Genomic DNA, 21557 nt, shown 5'->3' with positions numbered 1-21557 from the left:
CTTATAAAAGGTAACCCCAAACAGTCTACAACGGCTGTTTTCTGTCCACCGAAGCAAATTTGATTGACGAGGTTTTTGTACCTTCACTTCTCCAAAAAGCAAATAAAGAGATTAAACAAAGATTTACTGAACGACCGTCAGAATTCCCAGAGCTAACGTAGATCGCTTTATGCTCTTGAGTCAGGAGGGATAAGAAAAGTGACTGCAAACATTGTGGAACGATTCATAGCGTCTGATTGCTTGTGTGAATGTATTAAACAGGAAACCAGGAGCTGCAGAAACCCAGTAATGCTGAAGACGCATGCGTGTGCGTTTATTACAGGTTTTTCTGAATGCTTAAACCCTAACTGTGATTCTTACAGCACAATTCCTAAAACTATTGATACTTATAGCAAAACCACTCACTGAGTGTGCAAAACTAAAAGCACAAACACTGCTTTGCACTCAGTTTGCCATTTTGTAACACACACTTTGCAAACCTGTAGCTACAATCCACTGCACAGCACTCTTTTTGCAGAACTGTAAACACAACTCACTGCTTTGCACTCAATTTCCAAATGATCAACGCACTCCTAGCAAAACTATACACATTTATGGCCATTATTTACACTATTTTGTCAACTGTCTGGCACACTGCCACATGTGAAAGCTTTTTTAGATAATTAGTTCACTTTGCAATCAGCCTAAGCACTATGATACAGGTAAGCTCTGTGTGTGGAGTACAATGGAGGGAGCAGGAAGAGTGAGAGGAGGCCGAGGAAGAGGACGTGGAGGTGAAGAAGTAGGATGAAGAGGACGACAAGGACAAGGAGGAGCAAGAGGAGGACGAGGAGGGGGGAGAGGACGGGTAAGAAGAGTAAGAAATAGAATTGCTGATGACATCAGAGCTACAATAGTGGACCATGTCATCAACCGTGGAGTGACCCTGAGGGAAGCTGGCCAACGGGTCCAGCCTAACTCGAGCTGCTACACTGTAGCAGGCATCATGAGGACATTTTGAAATGAGAATCGGTGAGTACAGTCACTTTGCACAAAGATCTGTAGCACTGGATGGATCTATGACAGAAGTATGAGCTCAATCTGACATGGCCTACCTTGTGCACAGAGAAAGCAAAAGCCAGATGTGTTTTTCATTCATACCATCAGTGTGTAGTTGGTGCATTGTGTGCTTAGTAGATGATGGCTTGTGTTACAGTTTTTGCCCACTGCTTGAACACATTTTGCAAAACTCCGCTCTCTGTGCCAAAACTGTACACACAAGTACACATGACACAACACTGGGAAATATACCATTCACATCTGTGCCAAATTGAAACTCTACTCCCAAAACCTAAACTCTGCTATCAAAACCTAACATTCCTTTGTCAAAATGTAACTCTGTTGACAAAATGACACATACTTGCATCATATGCAAACACTGACAGATCAGGGGGAACACACTAGTCTTCTTTATATAAAACACTGCAGTCCTTGATTTCCATTGTTTATTCAGAAGGCACATTTACAGGAGACACATTTTCAAACAACCAAAAACGCAAATAGACCTACTCAATACTGTACATTGCAGTACCATGAATTCAGATAAAGCAAAAAACAACAACAACAACAACACAATAGTACTGCAATAGAAAAAACACTATACTGTACACACAAAAAACCATGACAATTGTGCATAAGTGGGCTCATGGATCCCGCCGTCTGTTGGGGTCTGGCCACAGGACCTCATCGACATCGCAAGCAATGTCCTCTCCCGCTAGGCACCGGGGAAAATATCCTCTTGCATGTCGAAACCATCCATGGATTGCTGTCACTTGAATGTCGCCGCAGGCCTGTTCCATTGCCTGCAGAAGAGGCATGCGGGCATGTGGTTGGCGGTCATATACTCGCCATCTCCAAGCCGAAAAAAATTCCTCTATAGGGTTCAAAAATAGTGAGTAAGGGGGCAAGTATACCACTTCAAATTGATTGTGGTTGGAGAACCAGGCCTGGACCAGAGCAGCCCGATGGAAACTGACATGATCCCATATCACCACAAACCTGGGCTGATCTGGTCTGTTCTGTACAACTATATCATGGAGAGAATCTAGAAATGTGAGTATATGTTGGCTATTGTATGGACCTAGTATTGCATGATGGTGCAGAAGCCCTCGAAGGCATATGGCGGCACATAATGTGATGTTTCCCCCGCGCTGCCCTGGGACGTGCACAATTGCCCTTTGGCCAATTACATTACGACCCCGTCGTCTTGTTTTGCTCAGGTCGAATCCAGCTTCATCAATGAAAATGTATTCATGAGGCTGTGCAGCTCCATCCATGGTCAAGATTCTCTGAAAAAAAGGGGAACATATCCCTGTACTACAGTGCTACACATACAGCACCCTCACCCCATCACACAGGTACCTGTGTAGCTCTCAGAATAGATCCATGTGGTACTGATATGGTACATATTCAGCTGCTACTGGACTTCACCAATACTCTATTGTAAATGTAAGGGACAGTTACACGTACCCGTACATATTCAGCTCGAAGTCCTTTGACCCTGTCACTGTTCCTCTCGAATGGGACTCTGTAGAGCTGCTTCATGGTGATGCTGTGTTTACCCAAGATGCGTCTGATGGTGGTGATGCTCACATGGTCTATGTTGCTGAACACTCGCCTGTCTGCAAGTATTTTCCGTCGTAGCTGGTGGAGACGGATGGCATTGTCTGCCCTCACTAGGTCCACAACGGCAAGTTCCTGCTGTTGTGTGAACAGGCGTTGCCGTCCTCCCCCAGAAGGTCTTCGAGTCATTCTGGAGAAATACAACCACATATTGTCATCGGTTTGCTTATTTTTCTTACAGTACTTTACTGTACGTACTGTGTCATCCACTGTACAACACTGTACTTCAATATAAGGAATCAGCCACTTTGGCTGCAAAAGGAGCATTAGCACCCCGTACACTTGATATGGTAATGTGATATACTGTAGAACAGTGCTATAAAACCATCTGAGTAGAGCAGAAGGTATGGAGGTGAAGACATACCTGTTTTCTAGTCGGAATGTTCGTATTACAGATGCCACTGTGAAGCGGCTTAGATGTGGGTGGACTCTCTGCCCAGCTTCCCTCATAGTCAGGCCATGGTTGATGACATGGTCCACCAAAGTTGCTCTTATTTCATCAGAAATATGGGTCCGTGCATGGCCTCTTCGGCCTCCTCCTCCTCTACCTCTTCCTCTTGCTCTCCCTCCATCCATGCTTGCAAAGTTCTTGAAATGGCTACGCTGAGGGCTTTTTGTAGTTGGCTAATTGGTGTTCGGTTTTGCAAGTAAGTGCCTTCAGGTGTGTATTTGAGTGGTTGCAATTACCCGATGTGTTTTGTATTTTGGATACATGTGTTTTCCGAATGGCACCCTGAAATTTCATTTTGTGAGCGAAGTGTCTTATGTATGAAATAGAGTGTAGCATGCAGGACCATGTGTGTTGCATAAAGGAGTAGGTGTGTTGCATAATTGGAACTGGGGTGCAAAGCAGCGCTTTTGTTTAAGGTAGGGGTACATGTGTTTGAGGTATGGTAACAAAAGCTTCAACTTGTGTTACTTTAGTCTAGGCATGGGTTCATGGTGTTCAAGCAACGGGCAAAAACTGTAACTGTTGGACACAAAAATACCATTTTTACAAAGGTGTGGAGAGTTAATCAGTTAAGTTAAGGCTTATTCGCTTTTACAAGGAAACTACAATGTTTTGCTGATTGGGTGAAGAGTTTTCTTACTTGTGTGTAGAGTTTTGCAAAAATTGCCAATAGTTACAAAAAATGTGCTCAAGCCATCAGAAAAAACTGTAAGTGCTTCACATGTTAACTGTGTTGTGTTTCATACATAACTTCTGTTGTTTTGTTTCTTAGAGTTCTCATTTCTACACTGTGAAGCCTGCATCAGCATTAAAGGATTTCTTCAGCCTGCGGGTCCTTGCTTGGCAATAATAATCTTATGGTCGCTGATAACGCCCGATCGCTGTGTGTGCAGTTTCTTTCTCACAGCTCATCACTGGAGTGAATACTCACTCACTACTTAAGTGCGTGGACGGGTGTTTATGTGTATCATAGATTTCAGTTATAAACCTCGTTTATAATGAAGCAGCTTCTCTGGTTGAATCCTGTCATCCTCCTGAGATATCAGATTTCTCCAGAGAGCCGCTGTCTTACAGCCTCCGACTACCTACGTGGTCTCCGTTGGGGGGGCAGAAGAGGCCCCAGCCCTCCATGCACCGGTCCTGAGGCTCAGAGAGAGAAACTCTTGTCTAAATTAGAGGCATTTTCACTATGTCCTTCGCTACAAGTGAAAAACCTGGGTGTTATTTTTGACTCTGAGCTTGGTTTTATCCCACATGTTAAACATGTAACCAAAATTGGATTTTATCATCTAAAAAATATAGCCAGAGTCCGCCCTATTCTCTCTCGGGCCAACACGGAGATGCTGATGCATGCTTTTATTACCAGTCGCATTGATTACTGTAATGCCCTGCTCTCTGGTCTTCCTAAGAAGAATATTTATTTTTTTTAGAGGTTTGCATTAGAGTGCATTGGTGCTTGGGCATCTTTTATTTAGCATGGTTATACCATTGTGAATGTAGCTATATAAATAAATATGCTCAAGAGTCTATCATATGTTTGTCATGCAACTAAAAATTTGAAAATATATTTTTTAAATCAGTAACTTTGCAAATTTAGAGGATTTGTTTTCAGACAACATATGTGTCACATTTTAAACAGGGTTTGAATCATCAGCGCTGACATACAGACATTTATGCTCTGGGTATAACAGACATGCTTACCTTGTGAAAGGCCCTGGGATGTCTTGGAGCAGAGAAACGCGCTGTATTGTTGCTTTTCTCTATTGTATAAGCAGCGCCCGTAGGTCAGAAACGCTCTGTGCGGGTAGCAAAGTCGGCTCCAACGCACATCCAGGCATCCGTGTGAAAGAACGGTGTCGCTGCAGCTCTCAGGATTGATAGGGTTTGTATTGTTGATTGTCATTTATGCTTAGAAACATTTACTCATATATGCTTAGAAGTGTATAATCATTTGTAGATTGAAAGAATGTCTCATCCTAAGAGGTGTATAATCAATTGTGTAGTGATAAGTTGTGTGATCTTTAACAGGCTACAGAGGCTTGGTGTGCATTCCTGGAATGCACACCTGCATCTTGGGGGCATGGGAAAAGTTCGCATCTTGCCTTATTGTTTTATGGTAGGATTACCGTAGCTACGTTTGTTCTAGTCTAAGTGCTTTTCTGTTTAGATGAACTGCTGGACTTCCTTACCGGGGGGGGGGGGGGGGGGGGGGGTCTAGTCTACCCTCTTCCTGACCAAGGATGTTTGCTTGTGTGCTTTTATGACCCTTTGATCAGCAGTACCACACACACATACACACACACACGCACACACACAAATACACAGGCAAGGTACTCTTTGTGTGAATGTAGACGTCATATGTTAATGAACCCATGCATATTCATGTAACCTCAATAAAAGGACAGTGGTACGGGAGGACGGACGAGAGCAACTGGGGTCAAGCGAAGGGACGGCGCTTTGTCCGGTTCTCTCCCATGCACGAGTAACATGAAGAACTTGCCTACTTCGTGTCTTGCTTTGCAGTGTAATTATATTGTCTTCAACGTTCCAGCGAACAGGTTTATGCTACAAACCTATCAAGGATAGTCAGGCTTTTATTTATATTTGCATTCTGGTGTGTTAAAACTAGCAGCCTCTGTGTCCCGCTTGGATCATCATTCCGAAAATTCAGATATTTAAATAAAATGGTGAATTGGCGAGTGATGAGGAGCCACTTAGATCCGTAAAATGAGGTTTGATTCAATTAAACTCATGTGAATTCTACCTCTCTGCTGCTGTGTTCCAAACAAACGATGTTATCTACATGTCCAAACTGTGTGCTAAGTACCTCACACCGCTGTGTCTGGGATCCAAAAAAATTAAAAGTTAAAACGCTATACCTTGCGGTAGTTGTGAAGTGCTGAGGAAAAATACAGGGTTTCTGATTAGGGTGTTTTTATATAGGTGGACTTGGTTTCAGTTGGGCTCTGAGATGTAGAGATAAAAGAGTAGGATGTAAAGAAGAAAGGTGGAAAGCCTATGGAGGTTCAGTTGGTCTGTAGAAAGTGTAATTGACAGATAAAAGAGCAGTTTGTAATGAAAAAAGGTGGAAACTATAGAGGTACAGTTAGTCAGTAGGAGGTGTAATTGTCTGCCTGCAGAGATAAAGGTGTGGGGTGTAAGAAAAGGTGTAAAACCTTTGGAGGTTCAGGTGGACATGGTTTCAGTTGACCTCTGACATGATAAGATAAGATAAACTGTTTGTAATGAAAAAGGTGGAAAAACTATGGAACTACAGTTGGGATGTGTGAGTGCTGGGATGCTCTTGATAAAGGGAGCCTCTTTTATTGTTTTATGACTTCTTTTGCTGACTGTTGGGGGCCTAACTGTAACCCACTCTGTCTAACTGTTGCAGAGTGTGACTAGTTAAGAATCTGTAGTTTTTAGAAGTAACACCAGAAAAGTTTATTTCTAAAGGAATACCTGTTGTTGTTTGTGGTGCTCTATTTAAAACTATTAGCCTCTGTGTCTTTTCGGAGCACTAAAGAAAAAGTCAAATGCTCCTAAAGTAGATAAATCATCTATGTGTAATCAACAAGTCTTACTGTTGCAGTGTGTTTGTGACTAGTAGATAATTATAGGGCTAGTTGCATTAAAGGAACATTGGGGGTTGATACAGTGCTAGTGTGGCTAGGTGTGAATATGTGCTTTTAGAAGTATCACAGTTTGATTTCTAAAGGGATACATGTTGTTTGTGCTACTCTGTTTAAAAACTATTAGCCTGTGAAACTATTAGAAAAGTGAAATCAAAAAAAGTGTAGGTATTACTACTAATGGGAACTGAAGCAGTTGTAGGAATTGAAATTGATACTCAGCCCTAATCACATTGTCTCCTGTTATTTTTCTTGCAAACCAGGCGAAACAGGATTTAATGATAACATGCAGCAAAACTGAATCCTAAATCATCAAAGCAGCCGTAACAATAACACAAACAACATGTTTAATCAGTAAAAAATATTGCGAAATAAAGAAATCACAGGATAAAATGATTAATTAGGCAAGTTTTTCTTTATTTAAAATGTTTTCTTTAAAATATTTTGTATTAATCACGTTACAATCGAACAAAAAAGGGAAAAACTAACATTTTAAAGGTGTTATTCAGTTTTTCCTCATGCAAATCTTTAGATCTTTTTTAGAAAAGCAAAGTCTTGATGAACCTGCATGAGTGCTCACTGTGTATGTTAACAATGATCAGATGAGTTTCTTTTTTGTTCATTTAAACCTGTTTTATATTTAGTTTTTTCTAATTTGACTCGATTCACAGAAGATGAAGCATTTGAACTGAAGTTAAAACTAGAATTTCTTAGAGAGACTCCGCCTGAAAGACTGAAACCCGCATGTGAGATTTTGTGGCCTCTGTGTGACTGTTGGTGGGTCAAAAAGGTTTCAGCTGCACAGCCAGACGTTATTGAGCGAGCCACCGGTTGAGAGGCACACTTCTCGCAGCTCCTTCCTTTCGTCAGACTTTAAAAGAAACATTTATAGGGTTTAGAGATATTAATATTGATACCACCTCTGGAGAGGTTACGGTGTTGTGCCAAAAAGTGATTTCCAATGTTTCTGTGTATTTTTTATGTGTAATATCTTTACGTACGTTGGTAAATAGACTTCGGTTGTCAGGTTAAGGCTGTGTGCAGGCAAGAGTGGAAGTAGAAGGACCCAAAGTGCAGACACTCGGAGGCGGAAAGTAACTCAAAACTCAGCTTTTATTGCTGGATGGCAAAAAGTGGCAAAACGTAACAAAAATCCAAATAACGTTACATGACCAGGCAGCCAGAACACACAGCATAAATGAAAGCAGATCACGACACCGACACAAAGAAACACAGGGCTTAAATACACAGAGGGAGCAATCAGGGAATGGGTAACAGGAGGGAAACACAGCTGGGGCAAATCAGGCCTAACGAGACAAGGGGAAGCAAAACCAGACACATTAACATCAGACATGGACTTTCAAAGTAAAACAGGAAACATAACACAGACTCAGGCAGGCTCTATAACAAAGGGAACAGAGATGTGGGACCAGGGCAGACACAGACACTGGCTGTATCCCAATTCAGGATCTGCAGCCTTAAAGTACGCAGCCTCAACGATCCTCAAGGGCCGCGTACTCAAAGACCGCTAAGGCCGGAAGTGCGAGGCTTGTGAAATGGGACGGTCTAGCCTCCGTTGCGCTGCCCATGTTTAAAGACATGTTTAATGTTAATGAGATTTTTTTTAACTACATAAATAAAGGTTATATAAAAGTCGCTGCCAAAAACTGATCGCGGCTTCTACCTTGTTACACGAATGTTGTTTGTGGCTCAAGATGACTTTATGTCATCCATGAGGGAAGCATTTGACATATGTTTCACATATTATAGCCCAACAAGTTACTTATAGCAGTTTAAATACGAGCAATCACTTTTTGGCAAATACCACAAATCAGTTTTTGGCAGACAATCACTTTTTGGCACAACACCGGTGTCTAGCAGGTTTTATATTTTAGAAAGTTTAAACCTCAGCTTAATAGAAGTAGTGTGGTCGTGAGTTTTGCATAAACAAATTTGTGCAAACCTCAATGAAGTGAAGCAACATTATAAAGAAGAGTGAGCCTAAATGACTCCCCAATGATGTGAGAGACTGATAGTCATACAGAAAACAATGACTTTGAGCTGTTGCTGCTAAACGTGCTTCTACAAGCAACTGAATCTTGGAGTGTACTTTGGTTTGTCTGCTCATAAATTGGTGGTTCATGATGATAAATGAACTTCTGAACTGGTTTAACATCAGTGCAGTGGCTGGTCCATTCCTTGATGTATATGTCAACGTTCAAAATGAGCCATTTAAATCAGCTGTGTTGGATCAAGGACACATCTAAACCCTGCAGGACAGCGGCCCCGAGGCCTGGAGTTCCCACCCTCAGTGCAGTGGAAATAGTCTCGTGCCAGTCTTGGTGCTGCCTTTGAGTCTATATTGCCGAACACTGTGTGCACACATTTTTTTTCCTTCCTAAACAAACACACATTTGTAAAGGAAAATTTAAATTGAACTCACAGTTGGCGGTTAATCGTTATATAGTTTAGATGTACACCGAGAGACGCATTTAGTGGGACTTTTACACCGCCACAGATTTTCTTCTTCTTTTTTGTTACATTATTGACATATACTAGATATTTTAACCTAAGCAGCAACAATCATGTCTCTGGTACAGGCACTTTCCACCATGCAGGTTAAGCTAAAATGTGACTTGAAACAAATTCTGGGTTTCCGTTCCATAAAGGTTCATTTCATCTGGTAAGTTAGCCCCTGAGGTAACAGTCTATGTGAACATAACATACTCACTGACTCACACTCAACTTGATTGATAGTGATTTCCTGAATTAGGCAAAGCGCACAGAGGAAATTCATTTGCATATGTTTGTTTTCACAATCACTGAAATCCAAGTTAGGCATGTTTCCCTTTGTTGTTGTTGTTCTTGACACGAGTGCTTCAGTTATTTTCTCATCAGTATGTCAGGACAGAAAGGATTCTGTTGTGGATTTATGATCATCTCACGTGTGTCCATCTTTCAAACTCTTAGATTGTGTAGACATTAATGCAGCTGTCAGACTGTAGGCCAGTTTCTTTGCACTGTAAGCATTGATTGGATGCTACTGTAGCAATCAGTGCTTACACAAAACGTCCCTGCGTAAACCCTCAGACACACAACAAACAGATCAATAGTATCTGAAATTCAGAGTACGGATCTTTTTACACATTTCTCACAGAAAATCACCTAAATCGCTTTCGTGTGAGATGCACATCATGTTTGCCTCATAAAGACTTGCCCTGTATGTATTCATTTCTTTTGACTTTCACGTGGAATTGTCACCTAATATAACAGGTCCATCAGTAAATGGTGTCTATCTTCAGTTTCTGTCTCCTAGACTTTGTCCCTGTCAGGTTACAGCTGAATAGATAGTCATATCATGCAGAGACTGCATCGTACTATAATGCTCGTATGATCGCGTTTGTCATAAGTGGACTGGTCTTGTTGAAACTTTGCATAAACCTTGCCCAGTAAACTGTGAGTGCTAACATTTCTATGGCATATGCAAATACTTTAGACAAATCCCACAGTTGTCTATATTTGTATATTTGACAGTTTAATGAAGCATTTAGAAATCAAAGGTCAGATTAAAATGCTGGATCACAATAGAATGTGATATCACACAATACAATATTTTTAATATCACACACAGCATGAAAGTTTGCTAGTGTATATTATAAAAATATTACAGTATGTTGGTATAACTTTATCCCCTCCTAGTTTTTAAGATACAAATTTTGGCCCACACTGATTTGTGATCATATTCCTCTGTCCACTAAATGAAGATGGAGGCTCTGCTCTTTATTTCTGTGTTTCTCTGGAGAATCCTGGTAACATGATGGCTTTCTGTCTCTAAACACACACGAGCTTAACTCCGAATGAACATGATCAGAGTTCATTGAACCAACTCTGATCAGTCTTTTCTAAGGGTTTCAAGCCTTTCTTGTTCGAGCCTCTCTTTGTTGTTGCTACAGTTATGTGTAATTATTACAGTTTTTCTCGATTGCTTAAACACTATAACCAGGCCTCTAAACTAAAATTTCAAAACCGTAACGCTATTGTTCAAAAAGCTCACCCATTTCCCTGAACTATAAACACTATTCCCTGCTTTGACACATGACTCAAATTTGGTGAACTGTTACTGCAAAACTCTACACACAAATCCCTACATTTTACAGTGCTTACACCATGTAGTCATTTAGAAAGCACTAGCATGCAATAATGTTAACTTAAGTCAGCATAGCTTGAGCTCAATTAGCACACAATTAACCAGGTGGAAACACTAGGATTCAAAATTTAGCACACACCAATCAGAACCTGCGATGGATAGATAAAAGGGCCAAAGTCAGCTCATTCAGGTTTGAAACAATGGATCCAAAGAGATGCAAAGGAAGAGGACGTGGTGGAGAAAGAGGACGTGGTGAAGGAGGAGGACGTGGTGAAGGAGGTGGAGGTGGAGAACGATGGCCACAAGGAAGGGGAAGAGCAAGGGCAAGAAGACAGTCAGTCTCAGATGAAATTCGAGCCACTTTAGTTGACCATGTCCTTGTCCATGGGATGACTATGAGGGAGGCTGGGCAACGAGTACAACCAAATTTGAGTCGCTTCACTGTTGCCTCCATCATCAGAACCTTCAGGGAGGAAAACAGGTAGGTGTACTTGCAGTAAGACTGCTTTGTACAGTAACGTTTAAGTTACTGAACTTATGTGTCTTGAGTTTCAGTATGTTTCCATTATTTTCCTGTAAAATGAATGTGTGACAGTTACAGTAATGAGTGCTTCTATTTTTGTAGGACACAGAGACGACCACCTGGTGGAGGCAGGTTAAGGCTTTTGTCGGAGGAGCAAGAGAGGGAACTTGTAAACATGGTAATTGCAAATAATGTAATCCGCCTGCAAGAGATTCAAAGGAGAGTGATTGAGGATGATCATCTTTTTCGAGGCATAAATGCCATCAGCCTCTCCACAATTGACCGCATCCTCCGAAAGAATCAATTCCGGATGAAACAGGCATACCGAGTCCCTTTCGAACGAAACTCTGACAGAGTGAAAAACCAACGTGTGGAATATGTTCAGGTATGAGTTTTGATACTGTATAAAGTATTGTGTACCATCACAGCATGGCAGTTTATGGGCGATCGTGGCTCAAGAGTTGGGAGTTCGCCTTGTAATCGGAAGGTTGCCGGTTCGAGCCCCGGCTTGGACAGTCTCGGTCGTTGTGTCCTTGGGCAAGACACTTCACCCGTTGCCTACTGGTAGTGGTCAGAGGGCCCGGTGGCGCCAGTGTCCGGCAGCCTCGCCTCTGTCAGTGCGCCCCAGGGTGGCTGTGGCTACAATGTAGCTGCCATCACCAGTGTGTGAATGTGTGTGTGAATGGGTGGATGACTGGATATGTAAAGCGCTTTGGGGTCCTTAGGGACTAGTAAAGCGCTATATAAATACAGGCCATTTACCATTTTATGCTGCCATTTCAGCACTCTTGAACTGTGGTTCAGGGTACCGATTGACTCTACTGTGTTATGTGTTTTGCAGAGAATCTTTGAGATTGAAGGACGGCCTGTTCCCCATGAAATAATCTTTGTGGATGAGGCAGGTTTTAACCTGACCAAAAGAAGGAAAAGGGGGAGGAACATAATTGGCCATCGGGCTATTGTAAATGTCCCTGGTCAGCATGGGGGGAATGTCACTATGTGCGCAGCCATCAGCCAACGAGGGGTACTCCACCGCCATGCCGTACTAGGACCCTATAACACTATGCTTCTCCTTGCTTTTCTTGATGGTTTAAGACAACATATGTTCCAGCTGGACTATAGGGAACCAGCACAGCCAGAGCAGCCTCACTACGTTGTTGTGTGGGATAACGTCAGCTTCCATCGCGCTGCTCTGGTTCGTGACTGGTTTACCAATAACCCAAGGTTTTCTAATATCTTTCTGCCTGCATACTCTCCCTTTCTAAACCCGATAGAGGAGTTATTTTCGGCATGGCGGTGGAAAGTGTATGACCGAGAACCTTATGTCCGTGTTCACCTCCTTCAGGCCATGGAAGAGGCCTGCCTAGACATATCAGTAGATGCATGCCAGGGGTGGATCAGGCATGCAAGAGGATTTTACCCCCGCTGCCTGGCTGGGGCCAATATAGCCTGTGATGTGGATGAGATTCTCTGGCCTGACCCAGACCAAAGACAAGATGCTGAGGTGGGATAATGTTTCTGGTGTGTGTTGTACTGTATAGTACATGAATGACAATGTGCCACTGTACATACATTGGTTGCGTCTTTTGTGTTTATCATGTGACAAGGGTTTTGAAGGGGAGAACCATAAGCAACCTAATTGTTTTGGAACTATTGTTTTGAATTAATTGTACCAGTGTGCAAAACTCTGTTGTAGTGTGTGTGTTTTTGAGGGCTTGTGTTTGATGTCTGAGGGCAAAGTTTGGTTTTTCAGCAGGAGTGAATAGTTTTGGGTGTAGAGCTTCATTTTGACCTGGAAATAGGATGTTTGGGGAATTGAGTGAGATGTTATGGATTTGTGTTTACTGTTGTGAGGATATGAGGCGTAGTTTCAAGAAATGTGTTTTAGCAATCGAGAAAAACTGTAATAGCCCCCCTGTCCACACATCCTTGACATGAGACTTTCTGCAGAGTTGCACATGATGAATGCACACAAAACTTAAAGTGTTGCTGTCATATTTTTTTGGATGTGGTTTGTTGTCATAATCAAGAACGTGTCTTATTTTTTTATTTGTTTTGTTGCTGATCGGCCATTGGACTGCTGAGCCTGCAGTGAACAGCCAGTCACTGACTCTTGATGCTAGAGCAAGGACAACTGAGCTCTCTCTCTCTCTCTCTCTCTCTCTTTCTCTCTCTCTCTCTCTCTCTCTCTCTCTCTCTTTCTCTCTCTCTCTCTCTCTCTCTCTCTCTCTTTCTCTCTCTCTCTCTCTCTCTCTTTCTCTCTCTCTCTCTCTCTCTCTCTCTCTCTCTTAAATAAATAATACGTTCGAGCTGTTTATGTTTTTGACTTGTTATGGACTCTGACTGGCAATGGGAGGGCTGGCGGACTCATATTATGGAGGTGGAGGGTAGACACATTTTGTGTGCAAGAGACCACATACTACAGTGGTGATTGACACAGACTTCAATGGACATTTAGGTGAAGGGAACAGAGGTTATGAGGTGTTGGGTAGGTGTGGTGTTTAGGAGAGAAATCTAGAAAGACAGATGTGGGGCAGATTTTCCAAGTGGAAATGGCCGTGGTGCACACATACTTCAAGAACAGGGAGGAACTTGTAGAAATATATGAAAGTGGAGGAAGCTGCACACAGGGCAACTAAATATTATGCAGAAGGTGAAATCAAAAAGACAGGAGACAAGGAGGTGTCAGGGAGAATGCAGCTATGCAGCATCAAATGGTAGTTTGAAGGATGAGTTTGGACATCAAGAAGAGGAAGTGAGTGAAGGCAGAGACATGCAGGAGTATAAACAGGCTCTGGGTAGTAGGGAAGACTTACCAGATGGCTGGGATAGTACAGCTTTATTGAGATAAACTGCCAAGAAGGGGTTTGACGTCTTCTCTGCACAGAAGTGATTTTGAAAGTATTTGAAGGAAGAGATTTACAAAGAAAAAGAAGTGTAGTTAGTGAAATGAAGAAAATAGACCAAGAAACTGGGAGGCTAGGCATGTAGCAGAAAGAGGTGACAAAGGAAAAGGCTCAGTGCCACGTATGTGAAGCTGGACCCCAAGGAAATGAGGGAATGAGACTTGCTAGGCAGAGAGTGAGTTTGAATGGATGTTCAAACCCCCCCAAAAAAAGATATATTCACATAACATAGATTGAAAGAAGCTGCAGGTGGCACAGCAGCTTTAATGTCTTCCAGACAGGAAGTTTTGGAAAGAAATATCATCATTTCCCAGATTTTACTATCTTAGTGTTCTGTAACAAAATCACTGTTGTGCGCATGGTGTTAGAGATGATGATGATTACAAAAAAACTTAATGTGCTAGTCGTGCTTTTCTTGAGGGATTTGTCCTTCCACCAGTTTTCATGTCATTGGAATCATTTGTATTCACTGATTCTGGCACTTATTTCATCAAACCAAACTCCAAGTAAATACTTTCGGCTCTTTGGTTTTGTCAAACGAACTAATGTAAAGAATGCCTGGCTGTGCACTACACCACGCAGTGGGAATTTGTCTTCTCCAGTTAAATTCAGGATTAACTTGCTTTATAACACAGACCTCAAAAGTAACCGTTATAACCCCAAACACAAGAAAATGTGATCTACAGCACAGTGAGAACTGGCAACGCTTATCTGGAGGGGTCAGAGTGAATGAACTGGACACCTGTAGAAGCAGGATTTGATTTCCACTGATTTCCTTTCTGATCCGATACCAAGTAAAATTCAGGGTGGTATCGACGATACTGATCTGATACCGATACTCTGTACAAAAACTTATTTTTTTTACTCTATCTTTTATTTTATCTCAAATTATAGCGTCGTAATGATCACAGGACATCAGATTACTTGTTCTTATCACTTAATGATGCAGAATTATCATATAGAAATGAAAAACCTGAAGTTGTGGCTATTTGTTGCCTGCCTGCAGCATTAAAGGACTCCGTGAGAGACGTCTGTCTCGCCCTGGCAGCACCTCTCCTTCTCCTCCTCTTCAGTTCGCCTCAACATACGCTCGTCATATTCTGTGATATGATTCACTCTGAGGTGTTTGACCAGGTCAGCGGTGTTACCACAACACCTCACATTCTTGCCACATGTATGGCAAACCACGTCTCAGCTGTTCGTGGAGGTAAAATACGTCTGCACATGACTCTGTTTACGCTCAGCCATTGTTGTGAGTGTGCACGCCAAGGGGCCGGACACAATGACGGGTATCGGAGGAATCGATATTTCAGTATTGATCCGCACATCACTAGTTGAGATACGTTTTAAACTGGTCCAAAAAACAAATGCATATTTTCCCGAACCACTGTTCCTTGACTAAGGTGGGTAACGTGATGAGGTCAAGGAAGGGTGTGACGGAGATTTGATTGAAAAACTTTGTCTTCCGTTCAAGTTTCACGTTGGCTTTTTCATCTTGAAAGCCCTCTCTGCTCGTGTCCAACCCATGTGAACAATCATAGATGTGAGAAATGTAAACAAACCGTCCGCAGAACACTGATCAGGTTATTTTAAGCGCAAGAAAACAAAAACGTTGCGCTCACCGTCGGCGTCACGGACGAGGCCTGGGGGTCCGGGCCCGTCCACAAAGGTCATTGTAACACAAATCATACGATTGCTAATGAAAATGCTATAAAGCTACATCGCAGATAAGTCTCTGGAGTAACAATCAAGGCCATGTTAGTTATTTGATGAATAGTATCTGTGCCACTCATGGCGCATGACTGAGGAGGACGTTGACCTCTGCAAGTCAGGAAAGTCTGCTACTCATTGTATAAATATGAGATTTTTTTCAAAAACCAGCCATCATCTCGGGAGGCTGACTCCAAAGTACCATCTCACTTCAAACTTGCAAAACAAGTCGAGTCGATGCGAGCGCACTGCTTGTTTCTAGTTAGTCTTTAAGGATGACAGCATTAGTCTGCTCCTTTGTATGAAAGAAAGTGAGTCGAGTCCATGTGGTCTGGCACCCACCCACATTTCTCTGCTAGTGATCCATGAGGACTCCACCTTGTTGCCAGTTCTCTTGTGTGGAAGCTTCAGGAAATGACAGCTTCACTCTGACGTGTGTGAGCTGTGTGAGGTCTGTGGTTAGAAGTTTACAGTGTTTGCTCTTTGTGTCGTCTGTAATATGCTCTATGGCTTTAAAAAAATGGCCACATGTTTCTGTAGCTGAATTTGTCCATCTCTGACCTTCTGAGACTGTATTTTCAAACAGGGACGTTCTGACTTTTCTTCACCTTGTACTTCATTCTGCAAATGTTTTATACTCTATTAGAGTTATTACATTATTCTGTTATGCTATAAAATCAACCCCCATATAAGATCGTACTTAAGAAATACATTTAAAAAACCTTCCTGTGCAAATAACCCAAGTTATCTAGAAGAAATAAAAACTGCACCGCAAACCAAACTCAGGTGTTCGACCTGTTGAGCTCGGGAAACTAACTGGTGTTTCATTTTAGTGAGTGCTTTGTTAGATTCCTTCATTTGAACCAAATGAAGTTGATTAAAGTTGATGCACTGATGTGTTTGAAGTGTTTTGTTAGTTGCGATGGATCTCCTGCTGTCTTTTTTCCTCATTATTAAAAGAGGATTTCTTTGAATTTCAAACATCCATTTCCTGTTTATCTGGTCCCGGGTCACAGGTGCAGCAGTCTAAGCAGAGAATCCCAGACCTCCCTAAACAACCACTTCCTCCAGCATATCCAGGACAATACTGAGGCATTCCCAGGCCTGTTGAGAGATATAACCTCTCTAGTGTGTCCTGGGTCTGCCCTGGAGACTCCTCCTCATGGGACAGGCCCCAAACACCTCACCCAGGATATTTTTAATGAAAACATCACAAATAAGTCGTCAGGTCTGATGGTCACATTTGTGAGATTCAACCACCATAAAGCAGAGATCACACAGGACACACTGTGTAACCCTCAGCTCAGGTGTGTTCAGGACATTTGCTTGGAAGAAGCCGTCTGTGGATAAATCCTGCTCTCCACCTCAGCTGTCAGGTTTATCCAGAGAACGGCCGTCCTGACTTCCAGCAGCCCCACAGTCCTCGTTTCTAATAAACTGGCATCACTGAAACGAACTGTCTGCCTCGCTGTTCAATAATCTGCTCTTTGCCAATTTCCCAGCAGAACCTTCCACTCATATCAGCATTTTTCTGTGATTCTCACATGAACTAAACATAAAAAGCTGAAGCCAACCTCAGAGTTCCCCGTAGTGAGGAAGAGTTTCCTCTGAGCCACAGCTGAGTTTGATGCGTCCACAAAGGAAGACTGACGGGAGGACAGACTCTGGGAGAAAGGCAGATATTAAAAGATATGAATACAAAGTACGCTGCAACAAACAGGACAGCAGATTATGAAGAGCGGTTAGACCTTCATGTGTCAGTCATTGAAATGTGATCAAAGTTACCTGTTTGACATCCTGATAGAAGAAAATCAGCTTCTTGGATCCGTTTGCAGCAAAGAATTCATGGATCAGACTGAACTGGAAGAATCAGACATTAATGACTCAAAGGTTCAACTCTGAGGAAGGATCACGTCTCTGAACTTACTCTGTCATCAGAGACGATGGCGTCTTCCACCGCCGCCTCCTCCAGGCTGCCGGCGTCGGCCAGCCTGCTCATCAGGTATTTATGTCGGGCATCCAGAGCTGCCCGCCGTTCCTCCTTCACGGCTCTCGCCTGTTTGGCTACTTCTCTCCTCGCCTCATTGGACAGCAGCATCGTCCTTTTACCAGACACCTGGAGAAACATCAGCTCAGTCTACAGACGCAGAGACCAGTGAGAGCTTGGCCCAAACATCTGCAGGTTTCTGAGGACCACGTTTGACCCTGACTGGAGGCATCGATTCTGAGTGTGACTGCCTAAACTGAGCTACTGTCCCCCCTCCACTGAGACGTTCTCCTGTGATGTGTCATGGGGGGAAGTGTTCCTCACGGTTGGACTCGTGAGAAGTTCAGTCAGTTTATTCAAACTTTAAAAAGACGCATTTTCAGTCTCTGGATTTCAGCAGAAACAAATGTGAACACAGCACTTTTTGATTGAGTATAAAAGGATGAAAGAGTCAGTGATTAGTAACATTGTTGCTGACTGATGCTGTTGTAGAGCTGTCTTTGGATCCTCACCTTCCTGGAAGCCTTCCCTGGATTGCTCATATATCATTAACTTGTTTGTGTTCAGTAGAATCAGGTGTTGTGGATGCAGGTCGTAGCTGTGTGAGGCCTGTACAGTCAGCGCTGTGTGAGCGCTGTGTAACGTTAGCTTAGACTTCTTTCTGTTGTTATCATCCTTCAGGTTAATGTTGTTGTCATTATGCATCACAGGAAGTGTGGGTGGCTGTTAGCCTCACAGCTCATGGAGAGTTGCTGCTGCTCTGCCTCCTTTTTGATGTTTCTGCTCTTTGTGGCTTTGTGTTACTTTGTGTCGTGTCTGAAACAAAGTGAGTCCATGTTACTAACTGTAGTCGGCTCTCTGTCTCTTGCACAGCTGACTGTTGTCTGAATGAAAGTGTTTTTGTACTTTGTGTAATCTGTTGGGTCTTTGAGCCCTTTTTAAACAGCATATGAGCCATATGTATGTGTGTATATGAAAGGTTGTTTGTAATACATCAAATTGTTGCTCATTCTAGAGCTGCTGCTGTGCCTGATTGGTCTACTCGCTCGAAACTGAAGGTTGACTTGATTCTTTTGGTTTTTTACATTTTGTCAATAAACCAACTTCTTTATGATTTGAACGGCGTCTCTGACGTGTCACAGGCCTGTCAGCTTTCTTGGTGATTGGTATAGATTTGAGCTTCATGCTCTGGCTGTTGTTGGGTTTTCCTCTTTCATATTAAAGCTTTTGTCCTACATTTGGCTCTAAAGTCTAATTCTAATCCCAGCACTGTGTCTGGGTGTGTGATGCTTGTTTTCCTGCTCTTTCTCATGAAACAGTCACAACATTCTCAGTCCAACTTTCACTCTTTGCTGCGTTTGCTGCAGCTGCAGTGAACATGGTGCCGTTTGCCTTTAAGAAAGTTGTGCACAAAGGCTTTTTCTCTAGCAGACAGCTGTGTGGCTAAAAGTCAGATCATTTTTTACCACCTCAGTCACACTGGACTGAAACAAGAGTGAAACTAGGAAGAATCAGAGTTTGTCCAGTGACTGCACTGATTTTCTTCATATTCACAAACTGATTCTAAGTAGTTGCATCAGCTAATCACCCGGACACTGAGCGTCCAACACGCTCCCTGAAGGGAAACGATTACATCCTCCAAACAATCACAATCTGTCTCTGAATGACTGGAATTATTCTCTGATTTGTCAATAACTGGAGTTTATCAATGCAGACACGTTGCCAACATGATGAAGTCAGTCTGAGTCGCATCTCTTTGGCTAACTTAACTCAAGTGGTTGCCGACTATTCTGGTTCTATTCCCATATAACAGCAGGGTTGCTGAGCACCTCTGTCACTCTGCACTTATGTTCCCAGTTCTCTTTTGTGGAGGAATTTTCCAGGAATTCCTGGGACCAGCTTTCCATGAGAGACCCGATCAGGAGCGACTGTCCTGGACACTCCCAGCATCACAGGGACTCACAAACCCGTCTACCACAGTGAGAAGACTGATCGTCACAGGCCCACATGTAGCTTTAGATCACACGTGTGCACTTCCTGTGGTCACTGCTGTAACTCTAGACTCACCGAGGGGCCAGTGGTTGGTGAGGCAGCAGCAGCTGAAGTCATGTGACTAATGGCTCTCAGCTTCTGTCCTCCTATTCGCCGGTGTCCTTCACCTGTCACACCTGGTCAAGAAAGAGTGAGAATGTTCAGAGCTTTAATGGAAAAGAATATTATTACATATAAAAGGCCTCTAACAAGTATTGTAGTGTTAATCAGGATGAAGTCCATCATGAACACTTCAGAGTGATTCAGACAGTCGGTGTTTCATCCACAGAGCCTCCAGTCTGCATATCAAAGGATCCTGAGGAATGACAGTGAACCCCGAGTTCCCCTCATTACATTCATGTGTGTGACTGTGAGGAAAAGGTGATTGTATGAACGTGTGTGAGCGAGTGAATGAGGCTTGTATCAGAGTGGAGATAATGTCAGCGGCACAAGCTGGACGCTGCAGGTGTCACATGTGAATCTGTGCATCAGTGTCTGCACCTTTGTGGAGGTGAAGCTCAGGAGGTTTGGATTTGTTCAAAGCTCTGTCTGCTCCATCTTTCTTTCCCTCAGGCCTCTCCAGATCAGGAAGGAGGTCCTGTTCTCCTTCTCCCTCCTGGATTTCTGGATCCAGGGAAGGATCAAAGTCTCTCAGCCCAGCATCAGAGCTTCTGGCTGGGGGAGGACTGGAAGTTTCAGCTGGAGGCTGAGAGCCTGGATCTGCCATCTGAGTCACAATTCAAATATTCTCAGTAATCTCAAAAAGCAACAGAAAGGTGCCATTTTCATGAGCAGTGGGTTATCCAGCAGTTTGATTCATGTCAGCAGCATTTAGTTTGTAACTGCTGACTCACCTCTGGCTGTGTCCTGCTCTCAGGGTCACAGTGGACACTGTACCTTTGACCGAAGCTGCAAAGACAGTCAGCAGGGGTCTGGATGCATTCAGCACCACGTCCTTGTTGGGCAGACACCTTCAGTGTCAGGACAGTTTATTATGCTGGTAACGTTAATAAGTCTGATCACCTGTAGAGCTCATTTAAACACATCAGCTGTAGAACATCATGTGTCATGGCGTGTCCAAACTCACAGGCTGCATCCTCCTGAGGACCCGGCCTTCAAGGTCTACGTGGGCCGGGTCCTCCAAAGGTCGGGTAGGCGGGAAGTGAGCGGCTGTGACGGTCAGATCCGCGTCACCGCTGTCTCGGTGGAGTTTAATAAACTCAGCCGTCTGCTCCTTGCTGTCTAAAATCTAACAGGACACAGGAGTAAACTCTCGACCGTCTCACACTTCTGTTTAATCACTTTTCTGTTTGACGTTTATTCAGCTGTGTGAAAACTGTAACTTCAGCCAAACCAAACAAACAACACTGAAAAAAGCCAAACGATAACATTTTTACGTGATCTAAGTGACTTATATATCATGTTTAAACCTGAACAGCCAAAGGCCGTGGGGGTCCAAAAACGATGTGCCGGGAGTCCGCTGTTCTCGCCGGCTCTAATGACCCTCGA

General features: G+C 43.0%; 2 protein-coding genes and 1 long non-coding RNA gene across 3 annotated transcripts; 1 reads left to right on the top strand and 2 right to left on the bottom strand.

Moving 5' to 3' along the window:
* Positions 1-1682: 1682 nt before the first annotated feature.
* LOC147302730 (uncharacterized) lies at positions 1683-3237 on the bottom strand. Its single transcript, XM_086283593.1, has 3 exons — positions 2509-3237; positions 1946-2327; positions 1683-1837 (listed from the first exon to the last, which is right to left on the bottom strand). Exons 1-3 carry the CDS (start codon positions 3235-3237, stop codon positions 1683-1685), a joined length of 1266 nt encoding a protein of 421 aa, XP_086139719.1.
* Positions 3238-11241: 8004 nt separating this feature from the next.
* Positions 11242-12512, top strand: LOC147302729 (uncharacterized). The gene is made up of 3 exons (XR_015127344.1): positions 11242-11372; positions 11517-11799; positions 12256-12512. It is a non-coding gene; the product is annotated as an uncharacterized LOC147302729 (long non-coding RNA).
* A 5038-nt stretch (positions 12513-17550) lies between these two features.
* On the bottom strand, positions 17551-20775 carry LOC147302728 (dynein axonemal heavy chain 5-like). Its single transcript, XM_086284500.1, has 5 exons — positions 20550-20775; positions 20085-20185; positions 17958-18146; positions 17816-17890; positions 17551-17694 (listed from the first exon to the last, which is right to left on the bottom strand). Exons 1-5 carry the CDS (start codon positions 20773-20775, stop codon positions 17551-17553), a joined length of 735 nt encoding a protein of 244 aa, XP_086140626.1.
* Between the last annotated feature and the right edge of the window lie 782 nt (positions 20776-21557).

The sequence above is a fragment of the Aulonocara sp. 'chitande type north' Nkhata Bay genome, linkage group LG23, assembly GCF_057382095.1.
Source record: "Aulonocara sp. 'chitande type north' Nkhata Bay isolate Kocher_YH1m ecotype deep benthic linkage group LG23, A_spYH_male_GT1.1, whole genome shotgun sequence".
Classification (NCBI taxonomy): Eukaryota; Metazoa; Chordata; class Actinopteri; order Cichliformes; family Cichlidae; genus Aulonocara; species Aulonocara sp. 'chitande type north' Nkhata Bay.
The sequence above is the reverse complement of the archived record's forward strand: the minus strand, read 5'-3'. Positions and strand labels throughout refer to the sequence as shown.

Coding starts and splice junctions, on each gene's coding strand:
- LOC147302730 (XM_086283593.1), bottom strand. CDS start 3,237: ATGGATGGAGGGAGAGCAAGAGGAAGAGGTAGAGGAGGAGGAGGCCGA. Junction 2,328..2,508: donor TTCGAGCTGAATATGTACGG/GTACGTGTAACT, acceptor CCTTTTTTTCAG/AGAATCTTGACCATGGATGG. Junction 1,838..1,945: donor TCAATTTGAAGTGGTATACT/TGCCCCCTTACT, acceptor TTCTGCAGGCAA/TGGAACAGGCCTGCGGCGAC.
- LOC147302728 (XM_086284500.1), bottom strand. CDS start 20,775: ATGGCAGATCCAGGCTCTCAGCCTCCAGCTGAAACTTCCAGTCCTCCC. Junction 18,147..20,084: donor CACCAACCACTGGCCCCTCG/GTGAGTCTAGAG, acceptor ATGTTTCTCCAG/GTGTCTGGTAAAAGGACGAT. Junction 17,695..17,815: donor TCTATCAGGATGTCAAACAG/GTAACTTTGATC, acceptor CCTTTCTCCCAG/AGTCTGTCCTCCCGTCAGTC.